This window comes from Panthera tigris, chromosome D3 (genome assembly GCF_018350195.1).
Source record: "Panthera tigris isolate Pti1 chromosome D3, P.tigris_Pti1_mat1.1, whole genome shotgun sequence".
Lineage (NCBI taxonomy): Eukaryota > Metazoa > Chordata > Mammalia > Carnivora > Felidae > Panthera > Panthera tigris.
In genome coordinates, this window is record NC_056671.1 from 21,644,433 (window position 1) to 21,660,918 (window position 16,486).

A 16,486-nucleotide genomic window follows, 5' to 3' on the forward strand; every position below is an offset into this window, starting at 1 on the left:
CAGTATTTATTTTTATTTTTATATTGTGAAGTTTATTTATTTATTTTGAGAGACAGAGAAAGTGAACTGGGGAGGGGCAAAGTAAGAGGAAGAGACAGAATCCCAAGCAGGCTCTGCACCGCCAGCACAGAGCCTGATGCGGGGCTCGAACTCACATACCATGAGATCATAACCTGAGCTGAAACCAAGAGTTGGACACTAAACCAACTGAACCACCCAGGTGGTTCACACAGTATTAAAAGTACTTCCCTTTGGATTGCAAAATCAGACAGAGGGTAAGATAAAAAACAAAAAAAGATGAAAAAATTAGCTAAGAAGATGAATATATAACTCATAAAAGAGAAATACAAAGGCCAATAAGTATAGGAAAATATTCACTCTTGGTAATAAAAGAAATGACTATTAAGACTCAGTGAGATAACTTTTTTCCCACTCCAATTGGGAACGAGTCAGAAAAAGGAAGAAAATAGTATTCAGTATTGATAAAAAAAAGAGAAATAACATGGTTACTGGGAAAACAGGATTTTTCACTTCAATGTTTTTGGAGGGCAATTTGGCTATAAAAATGAAAAGTCTGAACAAAAACAAAGTATCTTTGACCCCATACCTCCATTTCTGGGAACTTATCTTAAGTGTATGCTGAAGGTTATGCCAAGTTATAAGGGTATAACTAAGGTCATCAGGTTATGCTAAGATTATAACTAAGGTTATGCTTACAGACTGTAAGATCATTCATTGGTAGAACTTTGACAATAGTGAAAAATTGAAAATCACCTCAATGTTCAATAATAGTTGGCAATCAAATGAAATGTCTACATAGCAATAAAAATGATGCTGTGGAAGTAGAATATTTGACATCAAATGGCATTTGTGATATAGTAGGTGGAAAATGCCAGTTTTTTATTTTATTTTATTTTATTTTATTTTATTTTATTTTATTTTATTTTATTTTTATTTTGTGAGAGAGAGAGAGAAAATGTGTGCAATTTGGGAAGGGGCAGAGAGAGAGAAGAGAGAAAGAGAATCCCAAGCAGGCTCTTCACTGTCAGCACAGCGCCAGATGTGGGGCTCAAACTCACAAATCACGAGATCACAACCTGAGCCGAAATTGGATGCTTAACCAACTGAGCCACCCAGGAGCACCCCCATGCCCTGGAAAATGCCGTTTCAAAAAAAAGCATGGGAGTCTGTAATGACATCTCTGTGAAAACTGTTTTTTGTCTCTGTAAACAGAGAAGTGGGTTTGATGATCTCAGGTGATGATGACTGCATCTGGGAGGTGGAATTTAAAGTGTTTTGAATTACTCTTAACTATACTTTGTGATTTTCCTAAAATAAACCTATATCATTTTTATAGAAGGAAAAACACAACCAAAGCTTCTTTTGCTATAAAAAAATGTTGTGGATGACTTTTTAATGATGTGGGGAAATTTTTTTTAAGTTTATTTATTTTGAGAGGGAGAGAGAGGGAGAGAGAGGGGACAGACAAAATCCCAAGCAGGCTCTGTTCTGTCAGCACAGAGCCCAACACGGGGCCCAATTCCACACACCCTGAAATCATGACCTGAGCCAAAACCAAGAGTCTGACACTTAACCAACTGAGCCACCCAGGCACCCTAGGAAATTTATATTAATGATATATTCATATGCATATATAAATCTACATTCATAACTCATACATTCATGTTTTATATAATGTTTTAATATGTCCATAATTATATTCAAATGAATTCATACTCATTATGTACAAATGGCTTCATGTACTCTTAAGCCACAAGAGCTCTCAAGGGTCCAGGAATCAGGGGTGCATGGCTAGTTCAGTTGGTAGAGTATGCAACTCTTGATCCTGGGGTTGTGAGTTCAAGCCCCATGCTGGATCTAGAGATTACTTAAAAAATAATAATAAAAAGGTTCCAGGAATCCACTGAAGTGTTTTAAAGAATTTATCAGTGTAAAGGGATAAATGGTAATAATTTTGGGGGAAGAAATGGCCCATCCTTTCATGAAATTCTCACAGGGATACAGGACCCAAAAGAAGATCAACAAATAATTTAAAGTAAGATCAGTATGGGGTTGAAGAATACAGTGGTCAAAAGCACAGACTCTGAACTAGACTGAGTCAACTGCATCCTCTGTCACTTAATCCTCCATGGGCTTTGGATAAGTTAAACTCTGTGTCCAAGTGTCTACATCTATAAAATGAGATGAGTAACTATCACAAGGAATGTTGTGATATTTAAATGAAACAAAGATGCCTAAATTGCTTAGAATCAGGCCCCGTACATAAGTCCTGAATACAAATGATAATTATTACCATCTTATTTTCACCTCAATAGTGAAGCCACTATTATTTTCTATCTTGTGCTCTTTTATAGATTTTTCAAAATTTCTACAACAAAGATGCATTATTTCTTCAGTGATATAAAAAGGTAATCCAACAAGTGATAAAGGAAATACAGTTGTCCCTTAAACAACATAGGGGTTAGAGGCAGTGATGTCCTTGCCCTGTGCAATAGAAAATCTGCGTGTATGTTTTGACTCCCTGAAAACTTGACTGGAAGCCTTACTGATAACTTAAACATTAATATATTGTCCATTAATACATTGTGTATGTTATAGGTATTATATATTATATTCTTACAATAAAACAAGCTAGACAAAAGAAAGTGGTATTAAGAAAATCACAAGTCGGGGGGCGGGGGGGAGGGCCTGGGTGGCTCAGGTGATTAAGCATCTGACTCTGATTTTGGCTCACATCATGATTTTGTGGTTTGTGAGTTTGAGCCCCAAGCTGGGCTCTGCACTGGCAGCGTGAAGCTTGCTTGGGATATTCTCTCTCTCTCTCTCTCTCTCTCTCTCTCCCTCCCTCCCTCCCCTATTTGTACTCTCTCTCTCTCAAAATAAATAAAGAAAAAATAAAAAAGAAAATCATAAGGAAAATACCTTTATAGTACTGTCTTGTAGCTATCAAAAAAATCCACATGTAACTGGATCCGTGCAGTTCGAACCCATGTTGTTCATATTGTAAAAACAAACACAAAAGATTAAGCTAATAATGATGCATGATTCTAGGAAGAAATCTGGATCAGGAAAAACATTTCAATAAGGAATATTAGGACAATTGGCAAAATCTTACATTCTCTTACAAAGTCCTTGGTCCTTAAAAGATGATAATGAAGTAGAAGATAATCATGTGTCTACTAAATGTTAATAATTGGTAAATCTAGGTGAAAAGTATACAGATTCATCATATTCCTCTTTCAATGTTCTCATAATTGAAAAGATTTTGAAATAAAAAGTTAAAAAGGTTACTCCAAAAACAGCCTTAAGAAGTTTCATAATTTGTCACTCTTTGGTGCTTATCCACAATTTACGGTTTTTTAAAAAATATATATAATTACTAAAGAATATTTATTCTTTAGAAATGCTATTACAAAGTTGAGAAGGGAGAGAAAAATACAAATTGGCATTTGGTGTTGGCTTCAGACTTAGGAGGGAACTAGCTACAAAGAAATATGTTTAGGGCTCCAGGTTGGGAGGGAGGGGAGAGGATTGGCCATCTGACACAAAAACTAAACCCACAAAGTAAACTGTTACTGTAGAACACAAAGACATTGTATTTCAGAGTTTAAGATAGGAAGGGAAACTAGCAAAGGGTTCCTCCTCTGGGTTACAGAAGGAAACAGTCTAAGGAAGCAAGACTGAACCAATGACAGAGTAGTGCATTTGAGAGAAGCAGTCTCTAAGGGCTTTAACAAGTATAGTTAGTTGATGAAATGTGCTCAGTTTCAAAGGACTTGTTTGTTTGTTTGTTTTTAAATTTTTTTGATGTTTATTTATTTTTGAGAGAGACAGAGACAGAATGAGAGTGGGTTGGGGCAGAGAGAGAGGGAGGCACAGAATCTGAAGCAGGCTCCAGGCTCCGAGCTGTCAGTATAGAGCTTGACGTGGGGCTCGAGCTCACGAGCTGTGAGATCATGACCTGAGCCAAAGTCAGACGCTCAACCGACTGAGCCACCCAGACGCCCCTCAAAGGACTTGGTTTTTACTTTAACATAAAATGTTGGTTACTTCAGGCAAGAATAAAATAATCCATTTAAAATCTACAAAGCAAAAGTGTTTCTTTTTATTTTTTTTAACGTTTATTCATTTTTGAGAGAAAGTATGAGCGGAGGAGAGGCAGAGAGAGAGAGAGAGAGAGAATCCTAAGCAGTCTCTGTGCTGACAGCAGACAGCCCAATGCGGCGCTTGAACTCACAAACCATGAGACCATGACCCAAGCTGAAGTTGGACACTCAATCGACTGAGCCACCACCCAGGCACCCACAAAAGGGTTTTTAAAGTCTGTTTTGAGATCCACTCTAGCTTCCACCTGAAGCGCCAAGAATCACATAATAAACTTCTCCACAGATCTGAGAGTTTAAAAGATCAAGGGCCTTCAGCTCCAGGCCCAAGTGCAACCCATCCGACTGTATCTACTACGCTTCTATCATCTCACAAAGCATTCCCTTATTCAGGGTCACTGTCAGCACATCTGGACTGATGAGCATTCCTGATAAGTCTTACAAAAAAGGTCCAACCTAAATCCCATCAAGTCTTTAGAGAGGGCTTCTCAACCTCAGTACCATTGTTACCTTGGGCTAAATAACTTTGCAGCGGGGGCTGTCCTGTGAGCACTGCAGGATGCATAGCAGCATCCCTGGCCTTTACACAGTAGGTATCAGTTGTACAACCTCCCCTTCCTACCTATCCTATACCATTTTGACCAAAAGGAAAAAGAAGTCTCTAGACACTGCCAAATGCCCGGGGTGAGTGGAGAGGGCAGCTAAATTGCCCCAGTTGTAACCTCTGATTTACAGAAAATAAGTACCACCACAAGGATGCAATCAGACAAATCCAGAAGGGGTCCTCCTTAGCCTCCCTACTCAAAATGGGGTACAGAAACCAACATATGCAAGCATAGAAACTAGTTAGACATGCAGAATCTCAGGCCCACCCCAGGACTCCTGAACTGATTGGACTCAGCACAATCCCCAGGGGAGGTTCATAGGCACACGGAAGTTTGGAAAACATAGTACTACAGAACTACCAACTCAGAGTCTTCAACATGTCACATGTTTGGGGACAAAAAGGAAGGGTGAAATTGCTTTAGATTAAGACTTAACAGGCAGATTAAACAGAAGTTATCAGAGAATTAATGAAACCTAAATATGTACTAGACATTAGATGATATTATAGAATTGACTTTGTCCAATGTGACCATGATATTGTGGTTATATGTGAAATCAACCTATCTTTTAGATATGCATAAGAACAAAATGTCATATTTATAATTTACTTTAAAATAAAATGTAGCCAAAAAACAGATGAAGCAAATGCGGCATAATAATAGCTGTTAAATCTAAGTGTTGGGTGTGTGAATTTATTATATTATTTGTTCTTCTTTTCTGTGAGTTTGAAATTTTTCACAGTACAAAGTTTGAAAAGTCTAAATGCAATGTGGTAACCTGGATTGGATGCTGGAATGAAAAAAGGTACCTAAAGTGGGAAAACTGATGAAATATGAGAACTGTCTGAACTCAGTTAATAGTACTATACCAGTGCTAATCTCATAGTTTTGACAAATGTACCATAGTTAGGAAATATTAACAGGGAAAACTGGGTGAAGGGTATATGTGAACTCTCTGTGCTACCTTTGCAACTATTCTGTAAACCTAGTATGCCAAAATTAAAGGGTTACTTTTTTTTTTAAGTTAGGAAAGAAACAGCCAAGAAAAGGGGGGGGGGGGGTGGGCATAGCAAAGCCTCAAACATACTTATAAAAGTCTTCATAGTACCGTCCCTTGTGATCCTGTCGAATTGAGGCTCGGTTTATTTCAGGAAATTCATCTGAAAAAGAGAAAACAACACATGTAGATCAGGTTGAGAAGAGAAATTCACAGTTTATCTGCTCCTCCTTCTGGGTTGAAGATTTGCATTACCAAAATAAATGAACAAATGAATGAATGAAATTATATCAAGTTGGCTTTAAGATGAATCATGGCCCACAGACTTCTTGCATCCACTAATGGACTGTGCTGTTTTCCATTTTACCCTACGCTCATTAGAGAAAAAGTGGGAAAGATGAGTGGGAAAGATGAAAAAGGGAAAGATGGTAAAGAATGGATGGAAAGCTTAATAAAAAGAACTATAGGGGGCGCCTGGGTGGCTCAGTCGGTTTAGCGTCCGACTTCAGCTCAGATCATGATCTCACGGTTTGTGAGTTCAAGCCCCATGTCAGGCTCTGTGCTGACAGCTCAGAGCCTGGAGTCTGCTTTGGATACTGTGTCTCCTCCTCTCTTTGCCCCCCCCCCCCCATACTCATGCTCTTTCTCTGTCTCTCAATAATAAACATTAAAAAAAAATTTTTTTTAACTGTTAGCATTAAAAAAGGAACTGTAGGAGAAAGACTTACCAAGAGATTTTGCATCATAGAAAGTTCTAGAAAATAGGACCACTGTCACTTCATGACTACAGTTCTTCTCCTAGGAATGAGTAGAGAAAAAGCAGCTCAAGTTTATTTCATTCACTTCATGATGAAGCAGCCTGCATTAACATAATATTCTCAATTCTAGGAGACTCAGTGGCAGCACACTGTATTGGATGATGTCACATCATTGTAGGTTGCATGATGCAGTGAACAGAGCACTGCTGGAGTGAGAAGATGCAGGTTGAGTCCTGGCCCGGAAATTTACCACTATGTAACCTTGGGCAATAGTCCCAGGAATGCAAAAAGTGCTTTGAAAACAGCAAATCATCAATACGTATGGGTCACTATCTCTGTTCTTGATTTGGCATGAACTAGATGAACCCAATATCAAAGGATCATGCTATTTGTACCTGCTTCATGGTGTTTTTAAAATTTCTTCAGAACCATAGTTTAGGAACAAGAACAGAACGCATAGTGCTGAATGTAAGAATCAAATACACCCCCCACATCCTACCACTGTCATAAAATCAGGGTTGGGAGCTGCTCAAGATGCAGCAGTTGAAGCCAAGGTGTCATAGTACCTTTGGATTGAGATGGGGACTAGTGAGAATAAACATTTCCATGGAGTCTGGAAATCAACATTCTGGAAACAGGGTGTTTACAGATAGCATGAAATGTGGCTTGCACCAGTAAGCCAGCAAGCCCAGTTTCAGTTCCTCCCGGATCTTCGAAGATGAGTGCTTCCACTGACCAACCCCATCTCTAACCCACCATGTTAACTGACTACACAATTCAGCATTTACCATGTAAGGTATATATACAACATGATGCACATAACATGCCACCTTATATTCCCCCATGGATATATCTCAAGTGGACAGAAATTCCTAAATACAAGCAACAGCACCAAGAGCAGAGTGCTAGGAAACAGCAAATCTTCATTAGTCACCTACTAATTTATTGGATGCCCAGTGCTCCAAACTCAACTCCAAATTTATCTTACTTTGGTGTAAGTGATAAATAAGGATAAATGCCTTACAATGATTGGACTGGTGTGGGTATATGAGCCTCTCAACTCATGTGACAGTGGGACTAACATACAACAGGTGGCATGGCCTGGGGTAATAATACAGACAGGATAGCACAGAGGCCACGATCTCAGGGTAGCTCTGGGAGAATGGAGGGCACCAGATGAGAATCCTCATTCTGCTTTCACATGCTGTTGATCATGGTTATCCAACTTCACTGAGCTGTACTTTTCCTACCAGTATTAACAGGAGCAAGAGGATTGAGTGAGATAATGTAGGCAAAACACATACCATGATACTAGTTATGTCAAAATACTCAATGAATGTTAACTGGGACTACTACTATTATCCCCACCCCTACTATATTTTGGGCTCTGAAATGAATTCATGAACTCCCATGCTCAATCCTGCTGTCCACAGTGTTAGCTGTAAGTTATTCAATAGGAGGCATAAAGAACAACCGGGGTGCCTGGTGGCTCAGTTAGTTGAGTGACTAACTCTTGATTTTAGCTCAGGTCACGATCTCACCGTTTGTGGGATCAAGCCCCATGTTGGGCTCTGTGCAGCACAGCACAGAGCTTGATTGGGATTCTCTCTCCCTTTCTCTCTGTGTCTTCCCTGCTTGCTCACTCTCTCTCTCTCACTCAAAATAAATAAACTTAAAAAAACTGTAAAAAGGTATAAACAACGTTCACCTTCACCAAATATCATTAAATCAATACAGAGTGGCTACAGAAAGTTATTTTAATTCATTTTCAAGTTCCTGCTTTAAAACCAAGTTCTTGACTTTAAAAAAATTAACAAATCCTAAGAGTGAAGTCCTATAAACTAATGACTAGGCCTATGCCAAACCCTACCCCTATATCTAATCAAAAGTCCATTCATAGACTGTAGGGTGAGGGAACATCTAAGGGACACTGAGCCAGACTTGAAATGGAGGTTTTCACACACCCAATACTGAAATGGCCACTATGTGGTCCAAGGTGACCATTATTTAGTCCATCTCAAACTTTAGCCCCTGTACTCAGGCAGACACAAAGACCCCATCACTGTTAAGCCACATGACTGCAGAAGCCTCCTGGCTGGTCTGCTTAATTCCATGTGTCACTTCACCACACTGCTCCTGGCCACTTGGACTACTCTTTCCTCAAATTCTCCCCAGCTTTGATCATATTGACCACTTGCTTGAGAATCTTTAATAGTTCCCACACTTCCTGTCAAGTCCAAACTGCCTGGCTTGATGTGACCCCATCCTTTGAATCTATCTTACTACTTAATTATTCCCTACACTAACCCTCTGTGAAGTTGCCTAAGACCATACCCTACTCTCATGCTCATCTACACCCTTTTGTTCAAACTGTTCATCTGACATACCCTCTCCATCTTCCTTTCCAACCATCCAAACCTTCCTCAGTCTTCAGGTCCAAATTCAAAAGTAAATAAAATTCTAAACCCTAAAACATATGGCTTTCTATTGTTTCAAATATGTAGATGCAAGCTCCCCAGCAGATCCGTAAGTTCTCTGAAGGCAAGCGTCATCTATTTCCATACCCTTCACAGCTGATGGATAGTGCCCCCATACTGCTGAGGTAGGAAGACGGTACTTAGATTCAACTGAGACCTTACTACGTACAGATGCTTTAAAACACCTTGTGAGGCAGGGACTATTATAATCTCTATTTTGCAGAAAAGAAAACAGAGGCTCAGAAAGACTGACTACTTCTCCAAGATTAAAAAAAAAAAAAAAAAAAAAAAAAAAAAGCTAATCAGAGCAGAATCATAATTTTAAACCCTGTCCATTTTTATCCAAATCCCATGCTCTTTGCCACAACATAATGTGACCTCAAATAGCTCTCCTACATTAGGTCTTTGATCCCCCTTGAGTTAATTTTTGTATATGATGCAAAGTAAGACTCCAAGTTCATTCTTTTGCATATGGATATTCAGTTGCCTCAGAACCATTTGTTGAAGAGACTCTTCTTTCCCTCATTAAATGGACTTGACATCTTTGTCTAAAATCAACTGACCACAGATGTATCGATTGATTTCTTGTACTCTCAATTCTATTCCATTGATTTACAAATCTATCTGAATGCCAGTACCACATGGTTTTGACTATTTTGGCTTTGTAGTAAGTTTTGAAATTACGAAGTAAGAGTCCTCCAACTTTATTGTTCTTTCTCAAGGTTGTTTTGGCTATGCAGGATCCCTTGCAATTCTTCATAAATTTTACAATCAGCTTTTCCATTTCTGCAAAAAAAGGCCACTGGGATTCTGATAGGGACTGAACTATAGTTTGAGTAGTATTGCCACTTTAACGGTATTAAGTCTCCCGATCTATGATTATGGGTTGGTTCTTTCTCACTTATTTAGATCTTTATTAATCTCTTTCAGCAAGGTTTTATAGATTTTAGCAAACAAATATTGCACCTCCTTGGGTAAATTAATTGAAAGTATTTTATTCTCTCAGATGCTCTTGTATATGGAATTTTTTTAAGTTAATTCTCTTTTTAATTTTTGTTTTAATTTTATTTATTCTGAGAGAGAGAAAGAGAGTGAGTGGGGAAAGAGCAGAGAAAGAGGGAGATAGACAGAATCCCAAGCAGGCTCCTCACCAGCAGTGCAGAGCCTGACACAAGGCTCGAATTCACGAACCATGAGATCATGACCTGGGCCAAAACCAGGAGTCAGACACCCAAGCAACTGAGCCACCCAGGTGCCCCAATTTAATTCTCTTTTTAAAATTTAATTCCTTGGGGGAGCCTGGGCGACTCAGTTGGTTAAGTGTCTAACTCTTGATCTCAGTTCAGGTCATGATCTCAGGATTGCGAGTTCAAACCCCCTGTTGGGCTCTGTGCTGGGTGTGAAGCCTACTTAAATAAGTACATACATACATACAATTTATTTCTTTGCTTTTAAATTTCTTGTTCAGAGTGTTCATTGCTGATGAAATACAACTGATTGCTTGTGTTGATTTTGTAACCTTGCAGCTTTGCTGAATCCATTTCTTAGCTCTAATAGTTTTTTGGTGAATTTTTTAGGATCTTCTACATATAGGAGATCATCTGTCAATAGAATAGTTTTATTTCTTCTTTTCCAATACATATGCTTTCTATTTTTTTTCTAGTTGCTGAGGCTAGAACTTCAAGTACAATGCTGAACACCAGTGGTGACAGCAGGCATCCTCACCTTGTTCCTAATCTTTTTTTTTTTAGTTTTTTTTTTTAATGTTTATTTTTGAGAGAGACTGTGTGAACAGGGGAGGGACAGAGAGAGGGAGACACAGAATCCAAAGCAGGCTCCAGACTCCAAGCTGTCAGCACAGAGCCTGACGCGGGGTCTGAACTCACGAGCTGTGAGATCATAACATGAGCCAACCGACTGAGCCACCCAGGCACTCCACCTTGTTCCTTATCTTAAGGAGGAAAGTTTTTAGTCTTTCACCATTGAGTCTGATGTCAGCTGTGGGTTTCTCATAAATGACCTTTATCATGTTGAGGCAGTTAAAGTAATTAAATCTATAGTTTTATCAATTTAGGCTTTAGCTTAGATACTTTAACTAAAGGCAGCTTAGTAGAAACAGTGTATTTCTAAAATCTGCAATGAATAAGTTTATGTAATGAGGTTTACTATATAAAAAACATACCTTCCACTTGGTAAAGAGATCAGCAAGGAAACCATTCACAGCTTTCTCAAAATATAGATCCCCTGAAAAGCAATGAGAAGAGGGTGAAGATTATCTTTATTTCTTGTTCACAATATCTTCTCTCAGTAAAATAGCAGGAATGAGACCAAAGAGAAGGTGGGTTCTGCTGTATCTTAAAACAAGGTCCTAAAAGCCAGATGTATAGAAGTGTTCAACTTAGACTTTCTACCAAGCCAAATTTAGTATCTGCCTAAGAGGCCATGGCTCCAAGGTAACATCCAAGATTGAAACACTTTGATGATTTAAAAATACAGAGTTGGGGGGCCTGGGTGGCTCAGTCAGTTAAGTGTCCAACTCTTGATTTCGGCTCAGGTCATGGTCTCACAGTTCATGGGTTAAAGCCCCAAACTGTTCAAGCTGACAGCATGGAGCCTGCTAGGGTGTCTGTCTGTCTCTCTCGCGCGCCCGCGTGTGTGTGCGCTCTCTCTCTCTCTCTCTGTCTCTCAAAATAAACTTTTTTTAAAAAAGAAAAATACAGTGTTATCTTCAGAATGAGACGAAGAATATATACTAAATGTGAGTATTTCACAATGACGTTCAAAGTTGATTAGAAGAGGACCCTGGGCATTCACTGAATTATCATTTGCAGTTCTTGCTGTTCTTGAGTGACCTTGATGACCCATGGCACAAATTCGCTTATAATTTGCTAAACACTAATATGAAATACATGCACTATAGGGTTGGTGTGTTGGACACAGTATCCACACCTCATAGCAGCTTTTCTTCCCTCTACTCATTACATAGTAATTCTAATAAAATGAGACCAACATGGAGATTTCTCTGAGTGACAGGAAGAGAAATGAAAGATATCAAAGAAAGTGTTGGTTCCTACCCACAGAGTGACTTTATGACTTTTCAACCTATACTTACAGAACAATTAAAGATCTGAGAAGTCAGATTTTCCATTAATACTGTACAGCATTTCATGGAATTCACCAAATAAATAAATGTCTGTGTGTGTGTGTGTGTGTGTGTAAAAAATTTACTTTCAATATATTTATTTTCGCATTTGAGGATTTATAAAGATCTCAAGATACATTTTTAGAGAATGTCAACATCTTGCTATAAAATGATACCAACTTGGGGGAAACCAGATATATCTACCCAATGGCAGCTACAACCATCACTTAGGGACAGTACCATAAATATCGAAATCCCACATTTCACAGCTCATCTGAATAAATATGTAAACCATAGCCGACGTAGAACGGAACACCACCTGAAATAAACAAAAACATAGTTGCATTAAAAAGCAATGATGTAGTTTCAGTTGTGCAAGAAGAAAAAGTTCTGTAGATTCATTTCACAACAATGTAAATGTACTTAACACTATTGAACTGTACACTTTAAAATGGTTAAGACATGGGGCGTCTGGCTGGCTTAGTCCATAGACCATGTGACTCTTGATCTCAGGGTTCTAAGTTTGAGCCCCAGATTGGGTGCAGAGCTACTTAAAAATAAAATCTTAAAAAATAAATAAAAGAAATGAAATATAAGACAGTAAATCTTAAATGTCTTTAACCGCCCCCCCCCCCAAAAAAAAAACAATGATGGAAGATTTTCTCAATTGTGGCATGAGATTTCTAAAAGCAAGCTTCATCCCTCACATCATAAACTCTGAAGAGAAGATCCTGTCCCTGCCTTTTAGGAAATTATAGTAGAGGATTAAGATGTGCAAAAGACAGCAACATATACGAACATTCCATGAAGGTTCTCATAAGAAACATAGGAGAAAGGACAATAAATCTACCTGGGAAAGAAAAAAAAAGCTCATTACAAATGTAGAACCTGGGCTAAGATATGCCAGTTGATGAGCTGCCAGTCTAATAAATTATAATTCACATCGTACACGCCCTTCATACCCAGACTGCCTCAGGAACTAGGAAGGCTTTCCAGAAGCAAGGAAGCCTGAGAGGAGTGCGGAAGGATGGATGAGTAGCTTGTAAGGGGGGAAGGCAGGATCTAAGTGCTCTAGTCAGGAGAGAGTAGTATGTGCAAAGATACAGAGGCAAGAGAGAATGTGGCATGTTTAAGGAACAGCAAATGGTTCCCAAGGGCAGGACAGGATAGGGTGGGAGGGTTTGGAGGGGAGGGGTACATATGGGAGAAGTGACAAAATGAACTCCAGACTCAACTGCCTCCCCAGATTTCTCCTCTCAGAAGTCCAACAGGTATCTCACAAACATCTTTTCCCAAATGCTTCCAAATGTCTCCTCCTGTCTTTCCCACCTCATAAATGACACCACCAACTGTCTATCGAGCTGATCAATTCTTCTCTTTCCTTTGCTCCTTATATCCAATGCATCAGCAAGTTTTGCAGACTCTATCCCAAAACGCATCCCAAGTCTGCCCACATCTCTCCGTTGCTACAGCTCTAACCTCAGTCCATGCCACAGTCTTCTAACTTCCTAAGCCATTTCTCTGCTTCTATTCTTGCCCCTATAAACAATGCTCTACACAGAGCCAGAGTGGCTACAGCACATACTGTGGATGCCTATGGCACATCCTTTCTTCCTACGTAATGGGAAGCCAACACTATTCCAGGAGGCAAGGGACTATCAAAAGACTAAACCTCCCGGCTTCCTAAGTAGCTCCTCTCTCTTCTACCTGGAATATGAAGTGGTTACAGCAGCTCCAACTGAACCATGGAAGCCCAATCCTGAGGAAGGCAGAACAGGAAGACAAAAAAAGCCTATCTAGATCACCAATAATTGTGACAATGCCATCCTAGCAGTGAATGGCCTACCTAATGACTTATTTTACCAGAGAGAAAAAAGTTGACTTTGCTTGCCATTGCTACTTTAGGTTTTTTTGTTCAACAAAATCCAACTGGATGGCTCTCTGAGCTTGGCCCCAGTTTGTGGCAACATGGTTAAATGCATCACGAAAATCAGAATTGTCGGTAAATACAGGACCTGTTATGGGGCCTCCCTCAGGAAAATCGTGAAGAAAATTGAAAAAAGCCAGCACAAGTACACATGCTCCTTCTGTGACAAAACTAAGATGAAGATGAGTTGTGGGGATCTGGCACTGTGGTTCCTGTATGCAAAGAATAGCCCATGCTGCCTGGACACACAACACTTCTGCCATCACAGCAAAGTCAGCCCTGAAAGAATTCAAAGACCAGTAGAAGTTCCACCATTTGAAACATAACTAGTCTATAACAAAGGTATTAACTTATGTAACAACAACAAAAAAATCCAACAGAATAAGTAATCTTTTGAAAGCCTAATTTGGAAATCACTCCCCCCTTAAAATCCTTCAGCAGATCGTCCTTAGAATACACTCTACACTGGTTACAAGGACCTGCATGAACTGGCTGGAACCAGACCACCTTCATATCGACATCATTCTCCCTATTCATATCCTAGGCTTCTGTCACACTGGCCTCTCACAATTGTTTCTTCTGCCTGGAACGCTCTTTGTCTCAACCTTCATACACTGACTAAGTCTCACCTTTCTGGCACCTTCTCGGAGACACCTCCCTGCCCACCTTTGTAAAGAAGGTCTCTTGTTATTCTCTACCACAATGCCCATCTCTTTCTCTCAGAAGTTTTCATTTATCTCACTTGTTTACTAAGGTGGCCACACTCAGTCTTTCTCATTACCCAATTAATTTCCTTTGGAGTATTCATCATAATCTGTAATTACCACATTTATGGACTGGGTATCTACTTACATCTATCTCCCCACTACAGTGTAAGCTCCTTACTGGGAGGGATCTTGTTTGTGCTGTTTACCTGTGCATCCCCATTGAATGGGAATTCCCCACTCTGAATTCCCCTCTAGAATGAAGGATATTCATGGATAATGTTCTGTACCAGTTTGTTTTTTAAGTAATCTTTACGCCCAGTGCGGGGCTCAAACTCATGCCCCAGAGGTCGAGAGGCATGCTCTACCAACTGAGCCAGACAGGAGCCATTAAAAATTAAGTGTAGGGACACCTGGGTGGCTCAGTAGGTTGAATGTCCGACTCTTTGATTTCGGCCCAAGTCATGATCTCATGCTTCGTGAGTTCAAGCCCCACGATGGGATTCTCTCTTTCCCTCCCTAAAATAAAATTTAAAAAATATATTAAAAACAAAGTATAAAAAAAAAAGTACAGTAGCTGACACACAAGAGGCGCTTCCATATTATTTATTATAAGTGTATGAATAAGGTTGAAGAGGTAAACATACACCAAATTATCCTAGTCTTTGTAAATCATGCTTAAGAGTAATATCTTTTTTTTTAATGTTTATTTATTTTTGAGAGAGAGAGAGAGGCAGAGAGAGAGAGGCAGAGAGTGAGCAGGAGAGGGGTAGAGAGAGAGGGAGACACAGAATCTGAAGCAGGCTCCAGGCTCTGAGCTGTCAGCACAGAGCCTAATGCAGAGCTTGAACCCACAAGCTATGAGATCATGATCTGACCCAAAGTCAGACGCTTAAGCGACCAAGCCACCAGGCGCCCCAAGAGTGAATTTCTAGAGGGGCACCTGGGTGGCTCAGTCAATTAAGTGGCCTACTTTGGCTCAGGTCATGATCTCACAGTTCATGAGTTCAAGCCCCACATCAGAATCTCAGCTGTCAGCACATAGCCCATTTCAGATCCTCTGTCCCCCTCTCTCTCTGCCCCTCCCCAGCACGTACATGCACTCGCTCTTGCTCTCTCTCTCTCTCTTAAAAGTAAACTTAAAAAAAAAAAGAGTAAATTTCTAGAAAACTGGAGAGAAGCAAAACAAGATCACTATACCAATCTATGCCCACTAGAGCTGCAAGAAACTTTAAAAAATCTCACACCAAGTGTTGGAAAAAAATGAAAAACAACAGATTTTTATATATTGCTACTAGGAATACTAAGTGGTCCAAAGAATTTGAAAAAGAGTTTGGCATTATTTTACCTATAACCCATATACTCCTAATTATAGACTTAAAATACAGTATCAAGTACAAAAAAAGCTAGCTAAAAAGGACTATTTTTTTAATTTCACTTTAATAAAGCTTAAAAATAAGCAAAACAAATATACAGTAAACTGTTTAGAGTAACATACGTATGTATTAACACTACGCAAACAAGGAAAAATACAAAAATAAAATTCAGATAGTAGTTACCTATGAAGGCATTGGTTCTCAACTAGGGCCATTTGGTGATTTCTAGAGACATGTCTGGTTGTCGTGACCTGCAGGGCACTACTGGTATCTAGTGCACAGAGGCTAGGGACGCTGCTAAGCATCCCACAGTACACCAGACAGCACCCCCACCACAACACTGCCATTTTGGACCAGATAATTCTTTGGTCTGGAG

At 39.5% G+C, this 16,486-nt stretch overlaps 1 protein-coding gene and 1 pseudogene across 15 annotated transcripts in view; one reads left to right on the top strand and one right to left on the bottom strand.

The window, feature by feature from the left end:
• DEPDC5 (DEP domain containing 5, GATOR1 subcomplex subunit) overlaps window positions 1–16,486 on the bottom strand; it is a 142,161-nt gene that overhangs the window by 110,673 nt on the left and 15,002 nt on the right. For all 15 annotated transcript variants that reach the window (XR_006209788.1, XR_006209787.1, XR_006209789.1 and 12 more), the window contains 4 exons: window positions 12,344–12,422; window positions 11,144–11,205; window positions 6,455–6,524; window positions 5,817–5,889 (listed from right to left, as the gene is read on the bottom strand). Coding sequence is in view for 11 of the 15 variants with exons in the window: in XM_042961718.1 (XP_042817652.1) it covers window positions 5,817–5,889; window positions 6,455–6,524; window positions 11,144–11,205; window positions 12,344–12,422 (284 nt within the window). In the remaining 4 variants the exon portion in view is untranslated. The remainder of the gene's footprint in view (window positions 1–5,816; window positions 5,890–6,454; window positions 6,525–11,143; window positions 11,206–12,343; window positions 12,423–16,486) is intronic.
• Window positions 14,072–14,333, top strand: LOC122232700 (annotated as a pseudogene).